At 46.1% G+C, this 19,692-nt stretch overlaps 1 protein-coding gene across 1 annotated transcript in view; it reads left to right on the top strand.

Moving 5' to 3' along the window:
- Positions 1–19,692, top strand: part of LOC126195457 (trifunctional enzyme subunit beta, mitochondrial) — a 152,720-nt gene that overhangs the window by 8,521 nt on the left and 124,507 nt on the right. Inside the window, exon 5 of the mRNA XM_049934084.1 lies at positions 2,103–2,290. Coding sequence (XP_049790041.1) covers positions 2,103–2,290 — 188 coding nt within the window. The remainder of the gene's footprint in view (positions 1–2,102; positions 2,291–19,692) is intronic.

The following is a 19,692-nucleotide window of genomic DNA, read 5'->3' as shown; positions in this document are numbered from 1 at the left end:
AAACCAGTCTCAGGACTGAAGACCACAACAACAAGTGGAGTAGGACATGAAGCGGGCCGACTTGGAGCAGGAGAGGCACCACAGGACATTTTAATTTACACTGTCTTTACTTTTACAAATAAATTCGTGTAACTTTGTTAGCATGACCAGGAAGGATTCAGGGTTCACACTCATAGCAGAGGAAGTTCAAAAAAGAACATAACAAAACAAATTTTTTTACATGTGAAATTTCGTCATTTTTTCGCTTGGTATTGGCTGCATTTGTTGCTGTAGGTACGCTTTTCTTCATAAGAGAGATTCTTCGATGAATTTTGCACGGCATACGAACCATACTTACAGGTGTATGAAACTCTAGAATTTCCCAAATCTGTTAAAAACTGTGGTAAAATTTGAGATAATCAACAATAAAATTTGTGTTTAGAGAAAACATGAAGTTTAAAACGTAACAGCCCATTCATTTTTCCATAGATCAAATAAATTAGTTTCATACACCTGTAAGTATGGTTTGTAGGCTGTGCAAAATTCATCAAAGAATCTCTCTTACTTATGAAGAGAAGTGTACCTATAACAACAAATGCAGCCAACAGTAAGTGAAAAAATAATCAAATTTCACATTTAAAAAATATTATTTTTTCACGTGGAAAAATATATCTAAAAAGAAAGATGATGAGACTTACCAAACAAAAGCGCTGGCAGGTCGATAGACACACAAACAAACACAAATATACACACAAAATTCAAGCTTTCGCAACAAACTGTTGCCTCATCAGGAAAGAGGGGAAGGAGAGGGAAAGACGAAAGGATGTGGGTTTTAAGGGAGAGGATAAGGAGTCATTCCAATCCCGGGAGCGGAAAGACTTACCTTAGGGGGAAAAAAGGACAGGTATACACTCGCACACACACCCATATCCATCCACACATACAGACACAAGCAGACATATTCAAAGACCAAATATATAATGGTCTTTGAATATGTCTGCTTGTGTCTGTATGTGTGGATGGATATGGGTGTGTGTGCGAGTGTATACCTGTCCTTTTTTCCCCCTAAGGTAAGTCTTTCCGCTCCCGGGATTGGAATGACTCCTTATCCTCTCCCTTAAAACCCACATCCTTTCGTCTTTCCCTCTCCTTCCCCTCTTTCCTGATGAGGCAACAGTTTGTTGCGAAAGCTTGAATTTTGTGTGTATATTTGTGTTTGTTTGTGTGTCTATCGACCTGCCAGCGCTTTTGTTTGGTAAGTCTCATCATCTTTCTTTTTAGATATATTATTTTTTCATGTTTTTGAACTTCCACTGCTATGAGTGTGAATCCTGAATCCTTCCTGGTCATGCTGACAAAGTTTTATGAATTTATTAGTAAAAATATAGACAGTGCAAATTAAAATGTCCTGTGGTGCCTCTCCTTCCCGAAGTCGGCCTGTTTGACGTCGTACCCCCCTTAAGCACCGGTGTATCCATACTTCTGTTCCTTGGTGCAATTCGTTTTTGTGAGGCAATCTAGCGTGACCCTGCACTCAACCTGATTAGAAGGACCAGGCTTCCATTTCAGGAGATTGACAACCTAGACTGTAGAGCTGCCCTCACCTTTCCCTGGTGTGAAACACATGTTGTCTGCCTCATTTGTCAAGGCGAATCAAGCTTATGTGAACCTGCCATTATTTATGCTGCTGCTGGCACAGACTACAAATATGTAGAATGAAACTGTCTGGCAAACTGAAGCTTAAATATTTGAATGTGGATCAATGACTTTGAGTTAATGTCTACGAAGTAAATGTGAAGTGTGCTCATGTGTCTTACATTGCTTGCAAAGTCCAGAGTGTAAGTTAATGTTTTTCCGAAGTTTATTAGGTTAAGCATGTTTATGTACCTGTTGGCTGACAAAATGTCATTCCAAACACTAATAGAAGAAAACAAGAATTCTGTGTCACCAGGTCATTGTTTAGTTATTAATACATCTGTGTGTAGTATATATCATTTGACCTAACCATTATATAGATTTTTCTGTTACTAGCACTGACTTGAGGTGTGTTCACTAGCTCTAGTATTTTGCTTTGAGAAAAAGTGAAAGATGTTTGGAATTATAGGTTATGTTGTTGTTTCCAGAGAAATTACAAGAAAGACTGGAATACCACAGGACTTAGTGGAGTATATAATATATGGTACAGTTATACAGGAAGTGAAGACTAGTAATATTGCACGTGATGCTGCTCTCTGTGCTGGATATCCATTAAACACACCTGCCCACACTGTGACAATGGCATGCATTAGTTCAAATGTTGCCATAACAACAGGTACTTCATTGAGCTTAATTTACCAAAACAAATTTCTTCTTGTTTGTGTGCTTAAATTTCAGGTTACATTTGTTCTCATTGTAGTAAAATTTTTATATTTTGTTTTGGGACTTCCTGCGGCTATATTACAAACTGTACTACAATCTACCACATTTTGAAGAGGTACTTCTTGTGCTGTATCAATAAAACTGCAAATTTTTGTAATATACAAGTCACCAAACAGCATGTCAGCTTCAAAATAGTGGAAATTGAGATAGTGGCTGCTTGATTTGATTCTGTTCACTTTTCATAGCAAGCACGAGACACATGGTCTAGTCAGCCAATTGCAACATTGCTTTTGTCACGTGCATAAATACAGCATAGGAATAAGAAAAGCTATTCCTTCGCATATAATTTTTGTTGTCACAAATATGTGACAATGTCGTGTGTAGCTTTTATTTTTCCTCCAGGGATGTGAATTAACTGGGATGGAAGAGCACAGCTTAAATTGCAGTCCCAATTCTATTCTTCGTTGTGTGAGAGGGTGTGGTTGTGCTTGAATGCTATAGCACAGCTCTTAATTTCTGTGAGTGTAGTATTGACATTTGTATTCTGTCCCAAATATTTGGTTGTTTCATCCGCTAAATGTGTTGTGATTTTTTTGTCTCCAGGAGTGTGATTAGGCTCTGTTTGACTGTTCCACCCCCCTCACCCACCACCTCCCACCCCCCTCCTGCACCCCATATGTTGCAGTTGGTAAGGGTTTGTTTTGTCTGGAAGACAATAGAACAGCTGGAATTGCTACAAAATCCTGGTTGTGGTGACGCTAACCTCTAGGTTTGCCCAAGGTCCAAGCTATGTTGGTAAGTGAATTTGGTTGGGAGTTCGTGAAGCCAACACATGTAGAAGCAAAAATATTTTGATGACAGAGAAGATTTGTAGCTTAGCACACAGCAGTGAAATGTATAATCCTGTTGTGAATATTCATCCATTTTCCCCAGTATTTACAATTTCTGTGTGCATGGTTTGGTTGGAGCCTAAGAGTAAAATTTCAGTTGGTGCAGCCAGATATTCGTCACAACTAAGATTATAAATTGCCAGTTCCACAAATGTCAGATTGTAAACACAGTTGTTGCTTGTTTTGGAAGGTTCATGCTTCGGTCCATATCCCATGATCTCACACTGCCTGAGTCAGATGTTTAGTTATTGTTCAATCAGTGTCGATAGTGTTCAGCACTGTGGTGGAGTTACGTTATTTTGAGCTGGTTTGAAAGCCAGTGTTGTTTGCTTAGTCCTAGCTCAGTGTTGAAAATGGATTGGAGTAGTTGTCCAGTGAAGAGGTGACTTTCTGTAGAATGAATGATGCTGCATCATGTTTATGAGTGGTGGCATGTTTTGCCAGGCAGTAGGGATTACACTAAGTGCCATGCTCTTGCTAACTTCTAGCCTAATGAGAATTCATCCCATTGTTGGCACTGATTGAAGGTGAAGAAGGGTGGGTGTATGGTGAATATGCAGTGCACATTGTCGTGTGTGTGTGTGTGTGTGTGTGTGTGTGTGTGTGTGTGTGTGTGTGTGTGTGTCGTTCAGTACTTGGTCCAGTAATTCACAAATGACATTACAATCAATCTGACATCAGTTGCAGATGGGTCTACACGTGTTTTCCGAATATGGTGAGACTTCTCATAAATTTCCAGTTGTCTGTGTACGGTGACTGACTGGTCTTCTTTCAGTCGTGAAGTTTGTATGGGTGATGAAAAATTCACACACCTCACCCTGGGGGCTCATCAATCTTTGGTGAATCTCCTCTGACTTTCCATCGGATGGTCCTTCTTGTGCGGACTCTGCATGGACTTGGTTCACTATCTTGATCTTGCTTTCTGGTTTCACTCCTGCTGCTATCTTTCTTCCGTTAGGGTATATGGTCCCCATTATTGTGTTTGAACTGTGATATTTTCCAAATTTTAGAAGAGTACATGTTGTGCAGGAAAGGTTGCCCACTGTGGTGTATGCTCCATGTCTGTGCCCTTCCACCGTGCACCCTTCCTTTCTTTTTGTCATAGTACGTCCAAACCCCAGCAAGATAGCTATCCCATTTTGTGTGTGTGTGTGTGGGGGGGGGGGGCGGCATCAGGGGAGGGGTTGTCAAGTACCTGTAGGGCGGTAGCTCCCTGATCATGCACAGATCACACTGTTGATGCCTGCACTGCACACTCCTCATTTATGACATGGAGTATGTGCTCATCGTGACTTGGACACGGGGACTCTCAGCAACGGATTGCTATATTACGGAAATGGACACTATAACTCCATTGTTGTACACTCAGAGGAGCCTCGGCTCCTTTTCGCTTCGTGCATGTGTGCTTGATCAACAGTACTTCTGATTGTCTCTCACAGGTGAGGCCTCAAAAAGTCTTCATGGCGGATGAGTGTGTGTCTTCCGTGGTATCCCGAATGAGATAATGCCGTTTTGCGCAGTAGTTACTGCAAGTCATGTCAATAAGACCTCACTTCGATAGCAGCAGGCAATGCAGCCCAGTGGCTGTGGTTGGGTGGCACCCATGGGGAGAGCCTTAGGAGGAACACAGGACAAGACAAGGAGCAAAATCCAAAATCCTCCTCCCCTTCTCTACCTGGTTCATACCACAACTGACAAGGACACACATTAGGCCAGAAAGCCTTTTTTTGTGGAACAAGTTGAAGACAAATACAGGGAAGTTGTAGCCACCTCTAAGAAGAGCAGTCAGCTGTGGGCCAGCTTAGAGCAATGGAGTGTGCACTTAACCTGTTGTGCCCATAGGGGACGCCGGGAAAAGAAGCTGCTACCAAGGTCTTCATCTTGGCTTTAGAGGATCATACATTGCTGGAGGAGGTCAAGGTAATAGTCTACCAGCGTGATATGAAACCCTATATTCCCCATTGTATGGATGCTTCAGATGTATGAAGTTCAGACGTGTATTCTCATTGCCCAGCTACCCTGTCTGCAGGGATCGTGGACGTCCACTGTATGCAAACGTTTCTTGTGCCCTCGCCCTTCTGTGTAAACTGCGGTGAGCTCCACTCTCCCTGCTCACAAGACTGCTTTTTTTTAGTGCAAGAAAATCCAAAAGACCCTGGACAAGTTCATGTATCAGATAAAAGTAAGTGTCTCTTAATCCCATACAGATGACACAATCTTAAGCTGCAGCTGCAGTGTCATTGCCTTCTATTGACAGTGCATTCCTTTGTTGTGCCTCTTAATGTGGGCTCTTGGAGGCACCTGCTGATACCTGCCCTGCCAGACAGTCTGGGCCTATTCTGGTGCTTGCACTGTACCCAATTTGGTAGCATTGGCTCCCCACCTGCCAGGGTGCCTTATCCTTCTCTCGTTTCACTGGCTAGGAAGAGGTTTATTGGGACTTACTTCCATTGTTTCTGCTGCTCAACAGCCAGACACAAGCTGTCAGCTGAAGGAGCTACAGACTGCTGGATTGTTGGACTTCGGTTCTTCCTCTGTCTCTGAAACCAATCCAGGGAAAACTTACAGAGCTCCTGGCGGCCCCTGAGGCACCAGATCTCCCCAGGCAATTTGCTGCAGAACATGTTAGTGGATCCCCTGATGTCTCGACCAGTGGCAGCACATGATCCTGGGTCATAACCCCTCCCCAATTCCCCCCCCCCCCCCCCCCCCCCAAATCCGTTTTTCGTGGCCTCACAGTATTCAGACAGTCTGATCTTCCAGTGGAGTTGTAGCAATTTTTCCACCACTGGCTAACTATGGTGGCTTTTAAGCACCTACCCTGCATTCTGTAATGACATCCAGGAAAGCTGGTTTCCAGCAACTCTAACCCCTGCCCTACGTGGCCACTGTAGTTATTTGAAGAATCGTACAGACTATGAATGGGTAACAGGTGGAGTTTGACTCGAAAACATCGTTATGTGTAGGGAGTGCCTATATTGTTGGCGACACCCCAAATCGATTTCGGCTTCCCGACCAGTGTTCGGTTTATACTGCGGAGCTTTACGCTGTTCTCCAGGCTGTCCACTAGATCTGCCGCGATCAGCGGATACAGTATGTTATCTGTTCAGACTCTCTCAGCTCTCTCCTCAGTCTCCAAGCTCTCTACCCTGTCCACCCTCTGGTCCACCGGATTCAGGACTGTCTGCGCTTGCTCCACCTGGGGGCGTCTCGGTGGCGTTCCTCTGGCTCCCAGGACACGTTGGTATCTGTGGCAATGAGGCGGCCGATATAGCGGCCAAGGCTGCAGTCTCTCCCCTTCGGCCAGCTATTCAATTGATTCCCTTCGCCGATCTACGGAGCGTTTTATGTTGTCGTGTTGTTCATTTATGGCACGCACATTGGTCGACACTTCCCCATAATAAATTGCGGGACGTTAAATCGCTTCCTTGTGCTTGGACCTCTTCCTCCCGAACGCGTCGTTGGGAGGAGGTAATTTTAACTAGACTCCGGATAGGGCACTGTCTTTTTAGCCATCGACATCTTTTAAGCGGCGATCCTCCCCCACTCTGTCCCCACTGCTCTCAGCTGTGGACGCTAAGACACCTTTTAATTGAGTGCCCCAATTTTACTCCATTACGTGCCCGTCTACAGCTGTCGCCTGATATATCGTCCATTTTAGCAGATGACACGCGCTCGGCCGATCGCGTTCTCGAGTTTATTAGTGCCAGTGAAATGACGTCAGTCATTTGAAGCCCCTTTTGGGGACAACCAACCTCTTTCTGTAGTTGATTTTTAAGCCTTCCTTCTGCTTTTAGTTTCTCCAATTTTTTGAGTTTCGTTCCCATTGCTGCTGGTTTCCATTTTCGTTTTTTACTGTTTCCTAAGTCAAGGACTGGGTGCTAATGACCATAGCAGTTTTGCGCCCTAAAGCCCAAATAAAAAAAAAAAAGAGGTGGAGTTTGTATATATGTGTGGGACTATATACTGTGAGAACCCATCCCTGTCAGCATTACACAGAACCCATCTGGGCAGGTATCCAGGATCCAGGGGAGCAATAGTGAGGGAGGGACAGGAAGATCAGGAAGTGGTAAGTACCGCACCGGTAATTGTGGACCATCTCCAGTGGATAGACGGTAGAAGACCAGGGCTGCAAAAGGAGAAATCAATGGCGGGCTCTCCAACACCATAACCACCGCCCTTCACTTGAGCTTCTCATTGCCTTTATATGGTTCCCTGCCCATGTCCACTACCTCATAAAACAATGAAAGCAAGAATCCTAGGAATGGTATGTTTCCACAATTGGGTTGTGTACCTTTCAATCACAGGTATGGGCAAATATCAGATGCCTCTATGGCTTCCACTCCCCTGTTGGTGTGGCAAGTATTTCCCTAGATGGTGACGTTTATACTGTTCCAGATGCTTTTGTCGAACATTTTGTTGAGCATTATGCTCGTGCACCTGCATCTGAGAACTAACACCCCTCCTTTTGGCTTGGAAAACAGTGGGTGAAGTGAATGCGCTTATCTTTTACTAACCACCACCTGGAGCTATAATGCTCCATTCAGTGATAGGGAACTCTCCAGTGCCCCAGTCCATCGACTGAGTGAGGTGGTGCAGTGGTTAGCACACTGGACTTGCATTCAGGAGGACGACAGCTCAAATCTGCATCCAGCCATCCTAATTTAAGTTTCCCGTGATTTCCCTAAATTGCCTCTCGAGTTGGGAATAGCTGGTTTCCTTCCCCATCCTCCCCTAATCCGAGCTTGTGCTCCATCTCTCATGACCTCATTGGTGTGATTTTAAACACTCCTCCTCCTCCTCCTCCTCCTCCTCCTCCTCCTCTCTAGCCCATTGCCCGTATATGGCCCAAGAGCAGACAGTGTCCACAACCAAATGCTGAAGTATCTCTCAGTTCATTGTCAGCGTTACATTCTTGCCCTCTTTAATCGGGTCTGGAACGAGGGTGAGTTCGCATATCAGTGGCGAGAAAGCATGATAGTTCCGGTACTAAGATGACAGGAACAGTTATCACCCAGTCAGCCTTACCGATGTCCTCCATAAGTTGCTGGAACAAATAGTGAGCAAGTGGCTGTGTTGGCTCTGTCTCTCGGGGCCTTTTGGCTACATTTCATGGTGGTATTGTCTCAGGCCACTGCACTGCTGGTAATTTGGTCCACTTGGAATCTAGCATCTGGACTGCATTTGCACATCGTCAGCACCTCACCGCTGTTTTTCGACCTACAGAAGGCTGCTTGTCATGACATTGTCACCACATCCTTAATACTTCACATGAGTGTTATATCCGGAGTCTTCAGATTTTTGTCATGAACTTCCTGTTGCACTATACAATTTGGGTTCAAGTTGGTATTTCTCAGTTACACCCCCACCCCCAAATATCAGAGAGAATGGGATTCCACAGGGCTCTGTACTGAGCATCGTCCTCTTTTTGGTGGACATCAATGGCCCAGTGATGTCGCCCTCCTCATATGCTGACAGTTTTTGCTTTTATTATTGCTCCTCTTGTGTGATTGTTGCTGAGTATTGCCCACAGGGTAGCACCCGAAAACCACAATCGTGGGATCTCACCCAGACTTTTTGTTTTCGGCCACCAAGACTCTGTCACTGTCACTGCCCGACAACACCCAGAGCTTTACCTAGATAATCAGTTACATCTTGTAGTTAAGACACACTGCTTTTTGGGACTGGTTTTCAATTCAAGATACGGCTTCCCCACCTTCATGAACTTAACTAAAGTGCTGGTGACACCTCAGTACACTTAGCTGCCTCATAAACACTAGCTTGGGTGCAGATCGCTCTATCCTCTTGTGTCTATACTAAGCCCTGATTCTTTACTGTCTTGATTATGGTTGTCTTGCATATGGTTCAGCATCACTCTTAGCATTGTGGATACTGGATCCCATTCATCATTGTGGCGTCAGACTTGCGACAGAAACCTAAACTGCTACTAGACAAGGCTCGAGTCCCTCCATTACCTATCAGACACAACATGCAACAGCTGCTGAATTGCGGTATACGCATTTGTAGCTTCCCTCAATTACCCAACTGCCATGCCCTTTCCCATGGAAGGGAGCTCCACCTCCCACAACAGTGTCCAGAACTGGGTTTACAATTGCTGTACGCCTCCAGTGTCTGTTTTGAACTGCAACTTCCTCCACTGTCGTGTCTGGTCAGGGAGACATTGCGTCTGCCCCCATGTTTTGTGCACTGATATTGGACTTGTCTCAAACTCTCCTTTGGTTCAAAAAATTCTGATGACTACATTTTTTTGTCACTTGTTCTTGGCTGTCCTTAGATGAATCTGAGTTTTGAAGTGGTATTCACCAATGGCTCAACAGTCAATCGATCAACAGGCTTTGGATACACATATGCATGGTGCATTGAACCCCACTCTGCCGAGTGGCTGCAGTATCTTCAATAGGCCTTAGCCATGTTCGTTCTTGCACTGGCAATAGTATCCTAATCTAAAAAATTACTCCCTTAGCAACCTTCAGGCTGTAGGCGTGCTACTCTCCTCACACTGGTTACAGCTGTCCAGGATGTAGTCTCTGACCTCCATCAAGCTGGACGGCCAGTTATTTTAATTTGGACGTCTGGTCATGTCGGGATTTTGGGAAATGAGTGAGCCGACTGACTGGTTGCCCAAGCTGGTCACCAGATGTCAATTCTGGAAATGAGGTCCCAGAACTGGATCTTCGGTGATTTATGCCTATATTGCTGGAAGTCTGGCACTCAGAATGGTCTGCCCTGATCTCCGCTCACATACTGAGGACAATAAAGGAGACAGCGACCATGTGGCAGTCTTCCCTGCATGCTTCTTGCAGGGAATCCACTGTCCTATGTTGAATCCACCTTGGCCACGTTCTAAGATAGGATCCCTTCACTGCTGATGCGGTGCCCACCTGATGGCCCCCTTACCCATAGACTGCCCTAATTTGGCTGCTTTAAGGTGGCATCTTAATCTTCATGACATGCTACCTCTGGTGCTATGAGACAAAACCAAAGCTGCTGCTCTGGTGTTACGTTTTGCCCGTGAAGGTGGTTTCTACTCCACTGTGTAACGTAGGGCTTTTTGCCGTCATTGACCACCTGAGGGGTTGGTGGGGTGCCCTGTGCTGCTCCCTTACTCCCACCCCACCTGCTCTGGAGTCCCTTGTTGGCCCTGGGTTGTTAGCCAAGCCTGGCTTCTACCCTTTCCACCTTTGTACTTTCTTTATTCTTTTTCATTTTTTGGTATTAATGTCTCGTCATGAAATGAAATGTCGTGTGGCTAGGGCCTCCCGTCGGGTAGACCGTTCGCCTGGTGCAGGTCTTTCGAGTTGACGCCACTTCGGCGACCTGCGTGTCGATGGGGATCGACCTGCGTGTTGATGGGGATGAAATGATGATGATTAGGACAACACAACACCCAGTCCCTGAGCGGAGAAAATCTCTGACCCAGCCGGGAATCGAACCCGGGACCTTAGGATTGACATTCTGTCACGCTGACCACTCGGCTACCGGGGCCGGACAATGCTTCGTCCTGACTGAGCTTCTAATGAATTCTGTGTGCTGTCTTTTTTTTTTTTTTTTACACTCAGATTTACCAGGATTTTGCTTCCTTCCTTGTTTGCCATTAAACAGATGAATGGGTAGATGACCTTGCAGTTCAGTACCTTTCACTCTGAACCAACCAACCAATTCACAACAATTGGGGGGGGGGGGGGCGGGCAAGTCATCCTTCAAATAGTTAGGGCGTAATTTAGGTAAAGGAAGCAAGGAATGGGTTGTGAAATTCAGATAGTGAGTGCTGGGTGGAATTCAGAAGTCATACAACACTTTAGGTACTGATATCTCAATGAAAATAATCAGTTGTTGAAAATATAAATAAAACATGGATAAATAAAAATCTGCTCACCAAACATTGGTGGTTGAACACGCATATAAAAGGTATTACATAGGCAAGCTTTTGGAGACAGTGAAAGCTTTTCCTGACTGAAGGTGAAGGGAAGAGGGATAAAGGAAAAGGACTGGTGAGATTTAGGAAATGGGGTAAAAGGGGTAGACGTTGGAAAAATCACCCAGAACCTGTGTCAGGGGGAGACTTGCCAGACAGGATGAGAAGGAAAAGTTTATAGTTTGGCACTGCACCAGGTGAGATTTGAAAACCTGAGAGCTTGAAGGTGGAAGGTAGGGTAATATGCATGACAGAGAATATTGCCAGAATATCAGCAGGAGTTAATAAGAGTGAAAAGGTAAGTGCCTTGTATGTGATAGAGGTGGGAGGGCGGCAGTGAAACATAGACAGGTCAGAAAATGAAAGATGTGATGGAGCGAAGAAGGGATAGTTACATGAAGAAATGCTGAGAGAGAAGAAATTAATGTAAATTAAGGCCAAGTGGGTGGTGAGAACCAAGGACATTTTGTAGCACCAGTTCGCACCTGCGGAGTTCTGAGAAACTTGTTTGGTGGAAGGATCCAGATGTGTGTGGTGAAACTGTCACAAAGGTCATGATTTTCATGGTGTAGAGCACGTTCTGCAACACGATATTGTTTGATGCCAGTATACACCCTCTGCTTATGTCCATTCATCTTAACTGATAACTTTGTATTGGTTATGCTGATATAAAAGGCCAAACGTTGTTTACATAACTGGCATAGGACATGTCGTTTCACAGCTGACGCTCTCCGTTTGATAGGTTGCCCGTTATAGGGCTGGTATAGGTTCATAGGGGAAGTTTTGCAGTGGGAACATCGTAGGGATAGGAGCCATAGGGTAGGGAGATGGGTGCAGGAGGAGTGCAGGGTCTGACGATATTGCAGATATTGGGAGGACAGTAGAAAGCTATTCTAGGTGTGGTGGGTAAAATCTGACACAATGGACCTCATTTAAGGACATGTACAAGTACTGTAATTCCTGGCAAGAGTATACACAGAATTTTAACAGAACAATTTAGAATGTAGCTGAGTGGTTGTGAAGTGGAAAAAAGTATTTTTCTGTTTTACATGCTTTGTGACACAGCAGTGATAGCTCCTGGACTGGGGGTGGTATCACTACTTAAAAATTTTTGCAGAGGTGAAGAAACGCAATTGTAGTGAAATACATTTAAGTGGTTTTATTGAATATTCAGTGCTCGGGACATACATTAAGACATACAATGAAAATTTCTCAGAAAGCTGGTATGTTTTCGGTAAATTGATAGATTGCATTAAATTTGCAGCAAATCTGAGCTGGTCTTAAGGGGCCATAACGAAACAGAAAATTCCAACAACACGGGAATTTTTAGAGGACTAGTTTATCTGACGGCAGAACTTGACGGTGTCTAGAAGCAGTGTATTGAAAAGTCAGAAAACTGGGTTTTGTAGGTTTTTCCAAAACAATTCGAAGTGAACTGTTTGAATCGGTTTCAGAGATACCTAAATCTTAAACACCTGAGAAACTGATAGCTCAGTGCAACGACGGTGCTCCTTTCGTGAGTGACCACAAAAGTGGAAATTCAAATCAGAATTAGAGATGTATAAAAATGCTCACTTCATTCATTATTATGCACATATGTTAAAGTTAACATTGTGTGACAGGCAATAAGCAAGTGCAGATCTTCTTGAGCAACTTGGAAGGAATTTGTACTTTAATTTCCAATCCCCTAAATGTATAGCCATTTTCGATGAGCTAGTGAAAAAACGTATTCCTACTTGTCCTCAGCCCATCAGATGGAATTTCAAGTCACAGAGCGTAACGTGACCCAGAGAGCATCCCAGAGTGCCCCAGAGAGCTAAAACACTAAGAAGAATCGCTTCTCGGCTTTTGGCAAGATCAATATGTAGTAGTGTTTAATATATAAGAAATTTTATTTTATTGAGGTTACAACATCTTAACCTAACAATGACAAACAAACGTATAGAATGTCGAAAAGGCATTGCTGGGTAGCCTGTGGCGCGCGATTCAAACCGCCTCGGCAACACGCTCCCTAGTGTTACTAGGAGCGTGTTGCTCAAAAATTCACTTCCTGTTGCTTGCGCAACACTGATAAGGCGCGCAGGGACCGGACGTTGACGTCACGATAAGCTGCGCCGCAGCACAGAGCGTCATTCGCTATGCGAACGTCGAGGAGTGCGGACGCATAGCCCTGGGTGTCTCGCTGGCCATTGGCTTGCTACATTTACCTGTATTAACGTGCCACAGCAATGCCTCTGCGACGTGGTTACCGTCGTCGCTGGCGGCGCAGCGTTCCTGTGTATCGTGCTTTGAAGGCGATAGACATTGATCTTTCTGGACAGTTCAATAAACAACAATTAATTGGAGGTCCAAACTTATTTCGTGGACTCTGTTTGAACTTTACATGTGATGTACAAGCCGAATAGTAATGATAGTAATGATTACAAAACAATAAACGAGGCTATTGGACTCCAGGGTTTACTGCAAGATGAAGGTTTCCTCTTCTGGCTACATTTTTCTTAATGAAGTCATGCCTCATTGTCACACTCTGTTCAACCAGCTCAGCAAAGTAGTGATACAATAAAACTGTTGAATATGTATCTCAGTTTGCAGCACCTGTCCAGCATGTTAGGACCTCGTTAGACACTGATGGTCAGTGGGTGCAGGAAGAGTCAGACAAGGATGTTTCACTGAATCAAGAATAGTGTGTGGGCCCAGAACAGGGATCGATTAAATTTTAGTGGTTACTTGTCATTTGCGCAACTCTTTGATCCCTTGTTGTTTGAGGACAGACGTGCACGTGCGATGTGTTCCCTCGAAAAAGGACTATTGAATCGGCCAAATTTCACTAAAATGCTCGTAGACCATTTTGCGGTGCTGAAGGGGAGATAGGTTACAAATGAGTTAAGGTAAGCAAAAGTGCATTAATAGATGATCAGAAGCAATTTCTTTGTTGTAACTATCAGTTTAGCTTACGAAATTAAGTGGATAAAAAGGGTAGAGTCAAATTTGCCAACACTTTAGCACAACAAAATGTACTAAACACTACACATTTGGGAGAGTCTATCATGTGCTAGATAATTTAAAATGCGTAATTTGTAATACATAAATATATATAGTATGACAAACATGGAATGTAAAATCACATGGCAGTTGCTCATGTCAGCCAGTCAAGCAAAAGACCCCCAATGTTACGGGAACATTGCTGTTTAGTCACGTGAACTCAAACGCCACGGTCTGAACTCGCACAACATTAGATGTCTCAAGTTTAGAAATTAAAACAGCAGAAGCGTTAAGCGTGCAGCGAAGCTAACATATGATCACATTAAAGATCTCACCAAAACACATCTTTTAATATGGTTTGTTGTAGTAAACTGTGGGGGTAACAAGATGTCGGAGAATAAATAAGCTACTTGTAGATTTTATTTTGGAGTTAGCTTTTACTGTTACTTAGTAGTTGATTGTGAAATGGAAAGAAGATCCAGAATGGAGACATTTGACTAGTTTGTGATATTGCACCCTCAGTGATGGTTCCCCTACCCATTTCAGTGCTGCTCACGTCACCTTTTCTGCTATTGATCTCACAATCTACTCATGTGCTCCGTGGCTTCTCTACATTGGTCACCCCATGATCTTGTGACAGTGACCACTTTCCGGCAATTCTGTTGTTCCCCTGCTGCTGCCAGGTAGGTAGGCCCCCATTTTGGGCATTCCACACACAGTTGGCATTTATATACGTTTGCCGTACACTTTGACACCTCTCTTTTACTGCATTGATGTGGTTGTGCAAGACATCTTTGCCATTGTCCTTACGTCGTTGACACTATCACCCTACCCCCCAGGGGATCCACGACTCTTTTGTGGATACGTGCGTAGCGAGCACGGGACCCCGAGCTAATGTGGCTCTCCTTCCTTTCCGGGCTGCATACCTTCCCTTTCCGCATCCTTCCCCGTCCCCCATCTTCGCCCCTTCCCCTCCCACCCCCCTCACCTCTGGCTCTTTCCTTCCCTTTCACCCCCTCTGGGAGTATGGTTTGTGCCTACGTCCGGAGACGGACGCTCGAAACTGTTACAAATTCCTTGCTTTCTACACTTGCAAGTCTTCGTCCTTCCTCTGTCCTTCTCTTTTCCTTCCCTCTTCTCTTCGCCCTTTTCTCCGCTGCGGCGTTTGAGACCCCTCTTCTTTCCTTTCCCTTTCTCCTTTTTCCTCTCTGTGCGTGTCTGAAGGCCGACCCACGCACTTCCATGCATAGCCGGTGACGGGGTAACTCGTAATTCCCCGCCCCGGGTAGACAGATAGGACACGTACGTACCCCCTGGTAACGGCCAGGCCCAGGGAGGGGTGATTACCCGAGCTGATACCTTCCGAAAGTGCCGATTGGTCCCTTCGTCCGTTTGTCGGGAGGTGTGACCTGAGGTGTGAACAATCACCTAAGGCGGGAGTGCCCTCAGATAGGGCCCCCACAAGGGAGGAGCGCGCCATCGGAGATGCCGGTAATCATGGGGGATTCTTCCGCAATGGTTTCCTCACCTTCCACTATGTCTGCTCACAAGCGTAAGTTCACTGAGTCTCAGCCACAGACAGTGCTTCCATCGTTGCCACAGTTCCTTGTTGTTTCTCGGTCTGACGAAGGTCACGACTTCTCCACGGTCAACCCTTTCATTATTCAGAAAGGTGTCAACGCAATTGCAGGTCCTGTAAAGTCTTGTTCCAGATTACGGAATGGCACCCTGTTGTTAGAAGCAGTCAGTGCCCTCCAGGCACAAAAATTGCTGCGTACCTCACTACTACACACCTTCCCTGTCCGGGTGGAACCGCACCGTACTTTAAATTCCTCGCGTGGATTCGTTGATACACGCTCCCTCGATGGATTGTCTGACAAAGAAATTCAGCACTACCTGTCTGACCAGGGCGTAACGGCTGTTGATAGTTATGAAAAGGGTTGACACGAACATCATTCCAACCCGCACTGTCTTCTTGACATTTGACAAAGTTCAACTCCCATCGAAAATCAAAGCAGGCTATGAGATAATTTCCGTTCGCCCTTACGTCCCAAACCCTACGCGTTGCTATCGGTGTCAGCGGTTCAATCACACCAGCCAGTCCTGTTCCAATCCGGCCAAATGTGTCTTGCCACAAATGTGTCTTGCCACAAATGTGTGGCAAGGATGCCCATGAGAGTGCTTGTCCACCTCCATCCCCTCGCTGCATCAACTGTATGGGTGACCACGCTGCTTCCTCTCGAGATTGCCCCGTTTTTAAGGACGAAAAGCTCATCCAGGAAATTAGAGTGAAGGGAAAGGTGTCGACCTTTGCTGCTCGAAAATTATTCGCCAGTCGACAGCCCACCGTGCCTCAGACAGGAAAATACAGCACTGTCCTTGCTTCTCCTCGGCCAACAAAGGAGGCGGCCACGCAGACTTGCGACCTCTCCTTTAGTGCCACGGTCGTCAGATCGGCCAGCGCAAAGAACGCCCGTTCAATCTCACCACTTTCGCTTGCCCACTCTCTGGCTCACCCTTCGTCGGGTTCTGCTAAATCTCGAGCCCAAAAGTCAGACACCAAGACTTCGAAAAAAGAGCATACTCGCGAAGAGTTTTTACGTACCGCAACTTCCCAACCATCGGTTCCTCCTTCATCTAAACATCATACTTCCAAGAAGGCTACAAAGAAACCCAGTTCCTCTCCTTCTCCGCCAAGGCGTATCCCATCTACAGCACCACCTGGCGGAAATCGCCCTCGGCCGTCTTCTGTGTCGCCGAGGCGCACTGCTGGCGGCCGATCAACCGGCCGATCGCTGGTGGCAGGAGCTGCTCCTGAACAACCTATGGATCAGGATCTTCTGCCTTCGGCTGAATGCCATTCCATGTTGTCGGTCGCAAGCTCTGAGCAGTCGTTGAGTTGACAGCAACCTTGGTCGCATTCCTCCATTTTCTGTTCACCCTATGTCCATTATCCACTGGAATATCCGCGGTATTCGAGCCAATCGGGATGAATTGTCGATCCTCTTACGTTCCTACTCGCCGGTCATCTTCTGTCTTCAGGAAACAAAGCTGCTTCCCCATGACCGCTTTGTTCTCCCTCCTTTTCAGTCCGTCCGATATGATCTCCCCTCTGTTGAAGGCACTCCAGCACATGGAGGACTCATGATTCTTCTCCATGAAACTCTCCATTATCACCCAATCCATTTAAACACTTCCTTCCAAGCTGTCGCCGTCCGTCTTTCCCTTTCCGGATACACGTTCTCTCTTTGTACTGTATACATTCCATCGTCCACACCAATGGCACAAGCTGATCTCCTTCATCTTCTTGGTCAGCTTCAACCCCCCTATTTGCTGGTCGGGGACTTCAATGCCCACCACTCGCTTTGGGGATCTCCACATCCTTGTCCACGTGGCTCACTATTGCTAGACATCTTCCACCAAGCGGATCTAGTTTGCCTCAACACTGGGGTCCCTACATTTTTGTCTGCCTCCACGACAAATTTATCTCATTTGGACCTTGCGGTCGGTACTGTTCCGCTAGCTCGGCGCTTCGAATGGTTCGCCCTTGATGATACACACTCGAGTGACCACTTTCCATGTGTCCTTAGACTGCAGCCTCAACAGCCATATATGCGCCTGCGACGCTGGAAGTGCCCAAGCTGATTGGACACTTTTTTCGTCTCTAGCGACATTTGATGACCGTCCCTTTCCCAGCGTCGATGATGAGGTCACACATATTACCGACGTTATTCTTGCAGCTGCGGAACATTCAATACCATGCACCTCCGAATTGCCCCGGCACCCTCCAGTTCCTTGGTGGAACGAGGCATGCCGTGATGCAATACGTGAGCGGCGACGTGCTCTCCGCCTTTTCCGCCACCATCCTACTTTGGCCAACTGTATCCGCTATAAGCAGTTCCGTGCGCGATGCTATCGTGCCATCCCCGATAGCAAGAAGGCAAGCTGGAAATTCTTTATTAGCTCATTTAACACCTTCACTCCCTCCTCGGAAGTTTGGAGTCGGCTTTGACGGTTCTCAGGCGCACCTAGTTTCTCCCCGGTCTCTGGGCTCACTGTCGCGCATGATACATTAGTGGACCCCGTCGCAATTTCTAACTCGTTGGGTCAGCACTTTGCTGAGATTTCGAGCTCTTCAAATTACCCGCCAGCATTTGTCCCGAAGAAACGTGCAGCGGAAGAGCGACATCTTGCTTTCTCCTCTCAAAATTGCGAAAGCTACAATACTGTTTTCTCCATGCGGGAACTCCAACATGCACTCTCTTCTTCTCGCTCCTCCGCCCCAGGACCGGATGGTATCCACGTCCAAATGTTGCTGCGTTTATCAACCCATAGTCTGCATTACCTCCTTCGCCTTTATAATCGAATTTGGACCGACAGTACTTTTCCCAGACGATGGCGGGAAGCTATAGTCATTCCTGTTACGAAACCTGGAAAGGACAAACATCTCCCCTCTAGCTATCGCCCCATTTCTCTGACGAGTATTGTCTGTAAGGTTTTGGAGCGTATGGTGAATTACCGTTTAGCGTGGTGGCTGGAATCCCGCTGTCTTTTAACACCTGCCCAATGCGGATTCCGAAAGCATCGTTCTGCAGTTGACCATCTTGTTGCTCTCTCCACTTGTATCATGAACAATTTTCTCCGGAAACGCCAAAAAGTAGCAATATTTTTTGATCTGGAGAGAGCATACGATACCTGTTGGAGGACAGGCATCCTCCGCACACTGTTTTCTTGGGGCTTTCAAGGTCGGCTGCCCCTTTTTCTTCGCGAATTTATGGCAGAGCGCACATTTAGGGTGCGGGTGAACACTACTCTCTCCCGTACTTTCTCCCAAGAAAACGGGGTACCCCAGGGCTCTGTGCTGAGTGTTGTGCTGTTTGCCATTGCCATCAATCCAATTATGGATTGTCTGCTTCCTGATGTCTCGGGCTCCCTCTTTGTGGACGATTTTGCGATCTACTACAGCTCTCAACGGACCAGCCTTCTTGAACGACGTCTTCAAGGATGTCTCGATCGCCTCCACTCTTGGAGCATCGAAACCGGCTTCCGTTTTTCTCCCAGTAAGACCGTTTGTGTTAATTTTTGTCGACATAAAGGAGTTTCTTCCGCCCTACCTACATCTAGGTCCTGTCAACCTTCCGTTTTCAGACGTCGCTAAATTCTTGGGTCTTGTGTTTGACAGAAAACTGTGCTGGTCCTCCCACGTTTCCTATCTTTCGGCTCGCTGTCTGCGATCCCTCAACACCCTCCTGGGGAGCGGACAGAGTGGTCCTTCTCCGCCTCTATCGCGCCTTAGTGCACTCGAAATTGGACTATCGAAGCATAGTCTACTCCTCTGCTCGGCCGTCTATTCTTCGGCGTCTCGACTCTATCCACCACCGTGGATTACATTTAGTGTCTGGAGCTTTTTACACCAGCCCTGTGGAAAGCCTTTATGCTGAGACTGCTGTCCAATCGGCGAGCAGTCCTTCTGAGCCGTTATGCTAGCCATCTGTCTTCCATGCCTGCTAATCCAGCCCATGACATTTTTTTCGACGCCTCCTTTGA

Source organism: Schistocerca nitens, chromosome 7, assembly GCF_023898315.1.
Source record: "Schistocerca nitens isolate TAMUIC-IGC-003100 chromosome 7, iqSchNite1.1, whole genome shotgun sequence".
NCBI classification, from domain to species: domain Eukaryota; kingdom Metazoa; phylum Arthropoda; class Insecta; order Orthoptera; family Acrididae; genus Schistocerca; species Schistocerca nitens.
The sequence above is the reverse complement of the archived record's forward strand: the minus strand, read 5'-3'. Positions and strand labels throughout refer to the sequence as shown.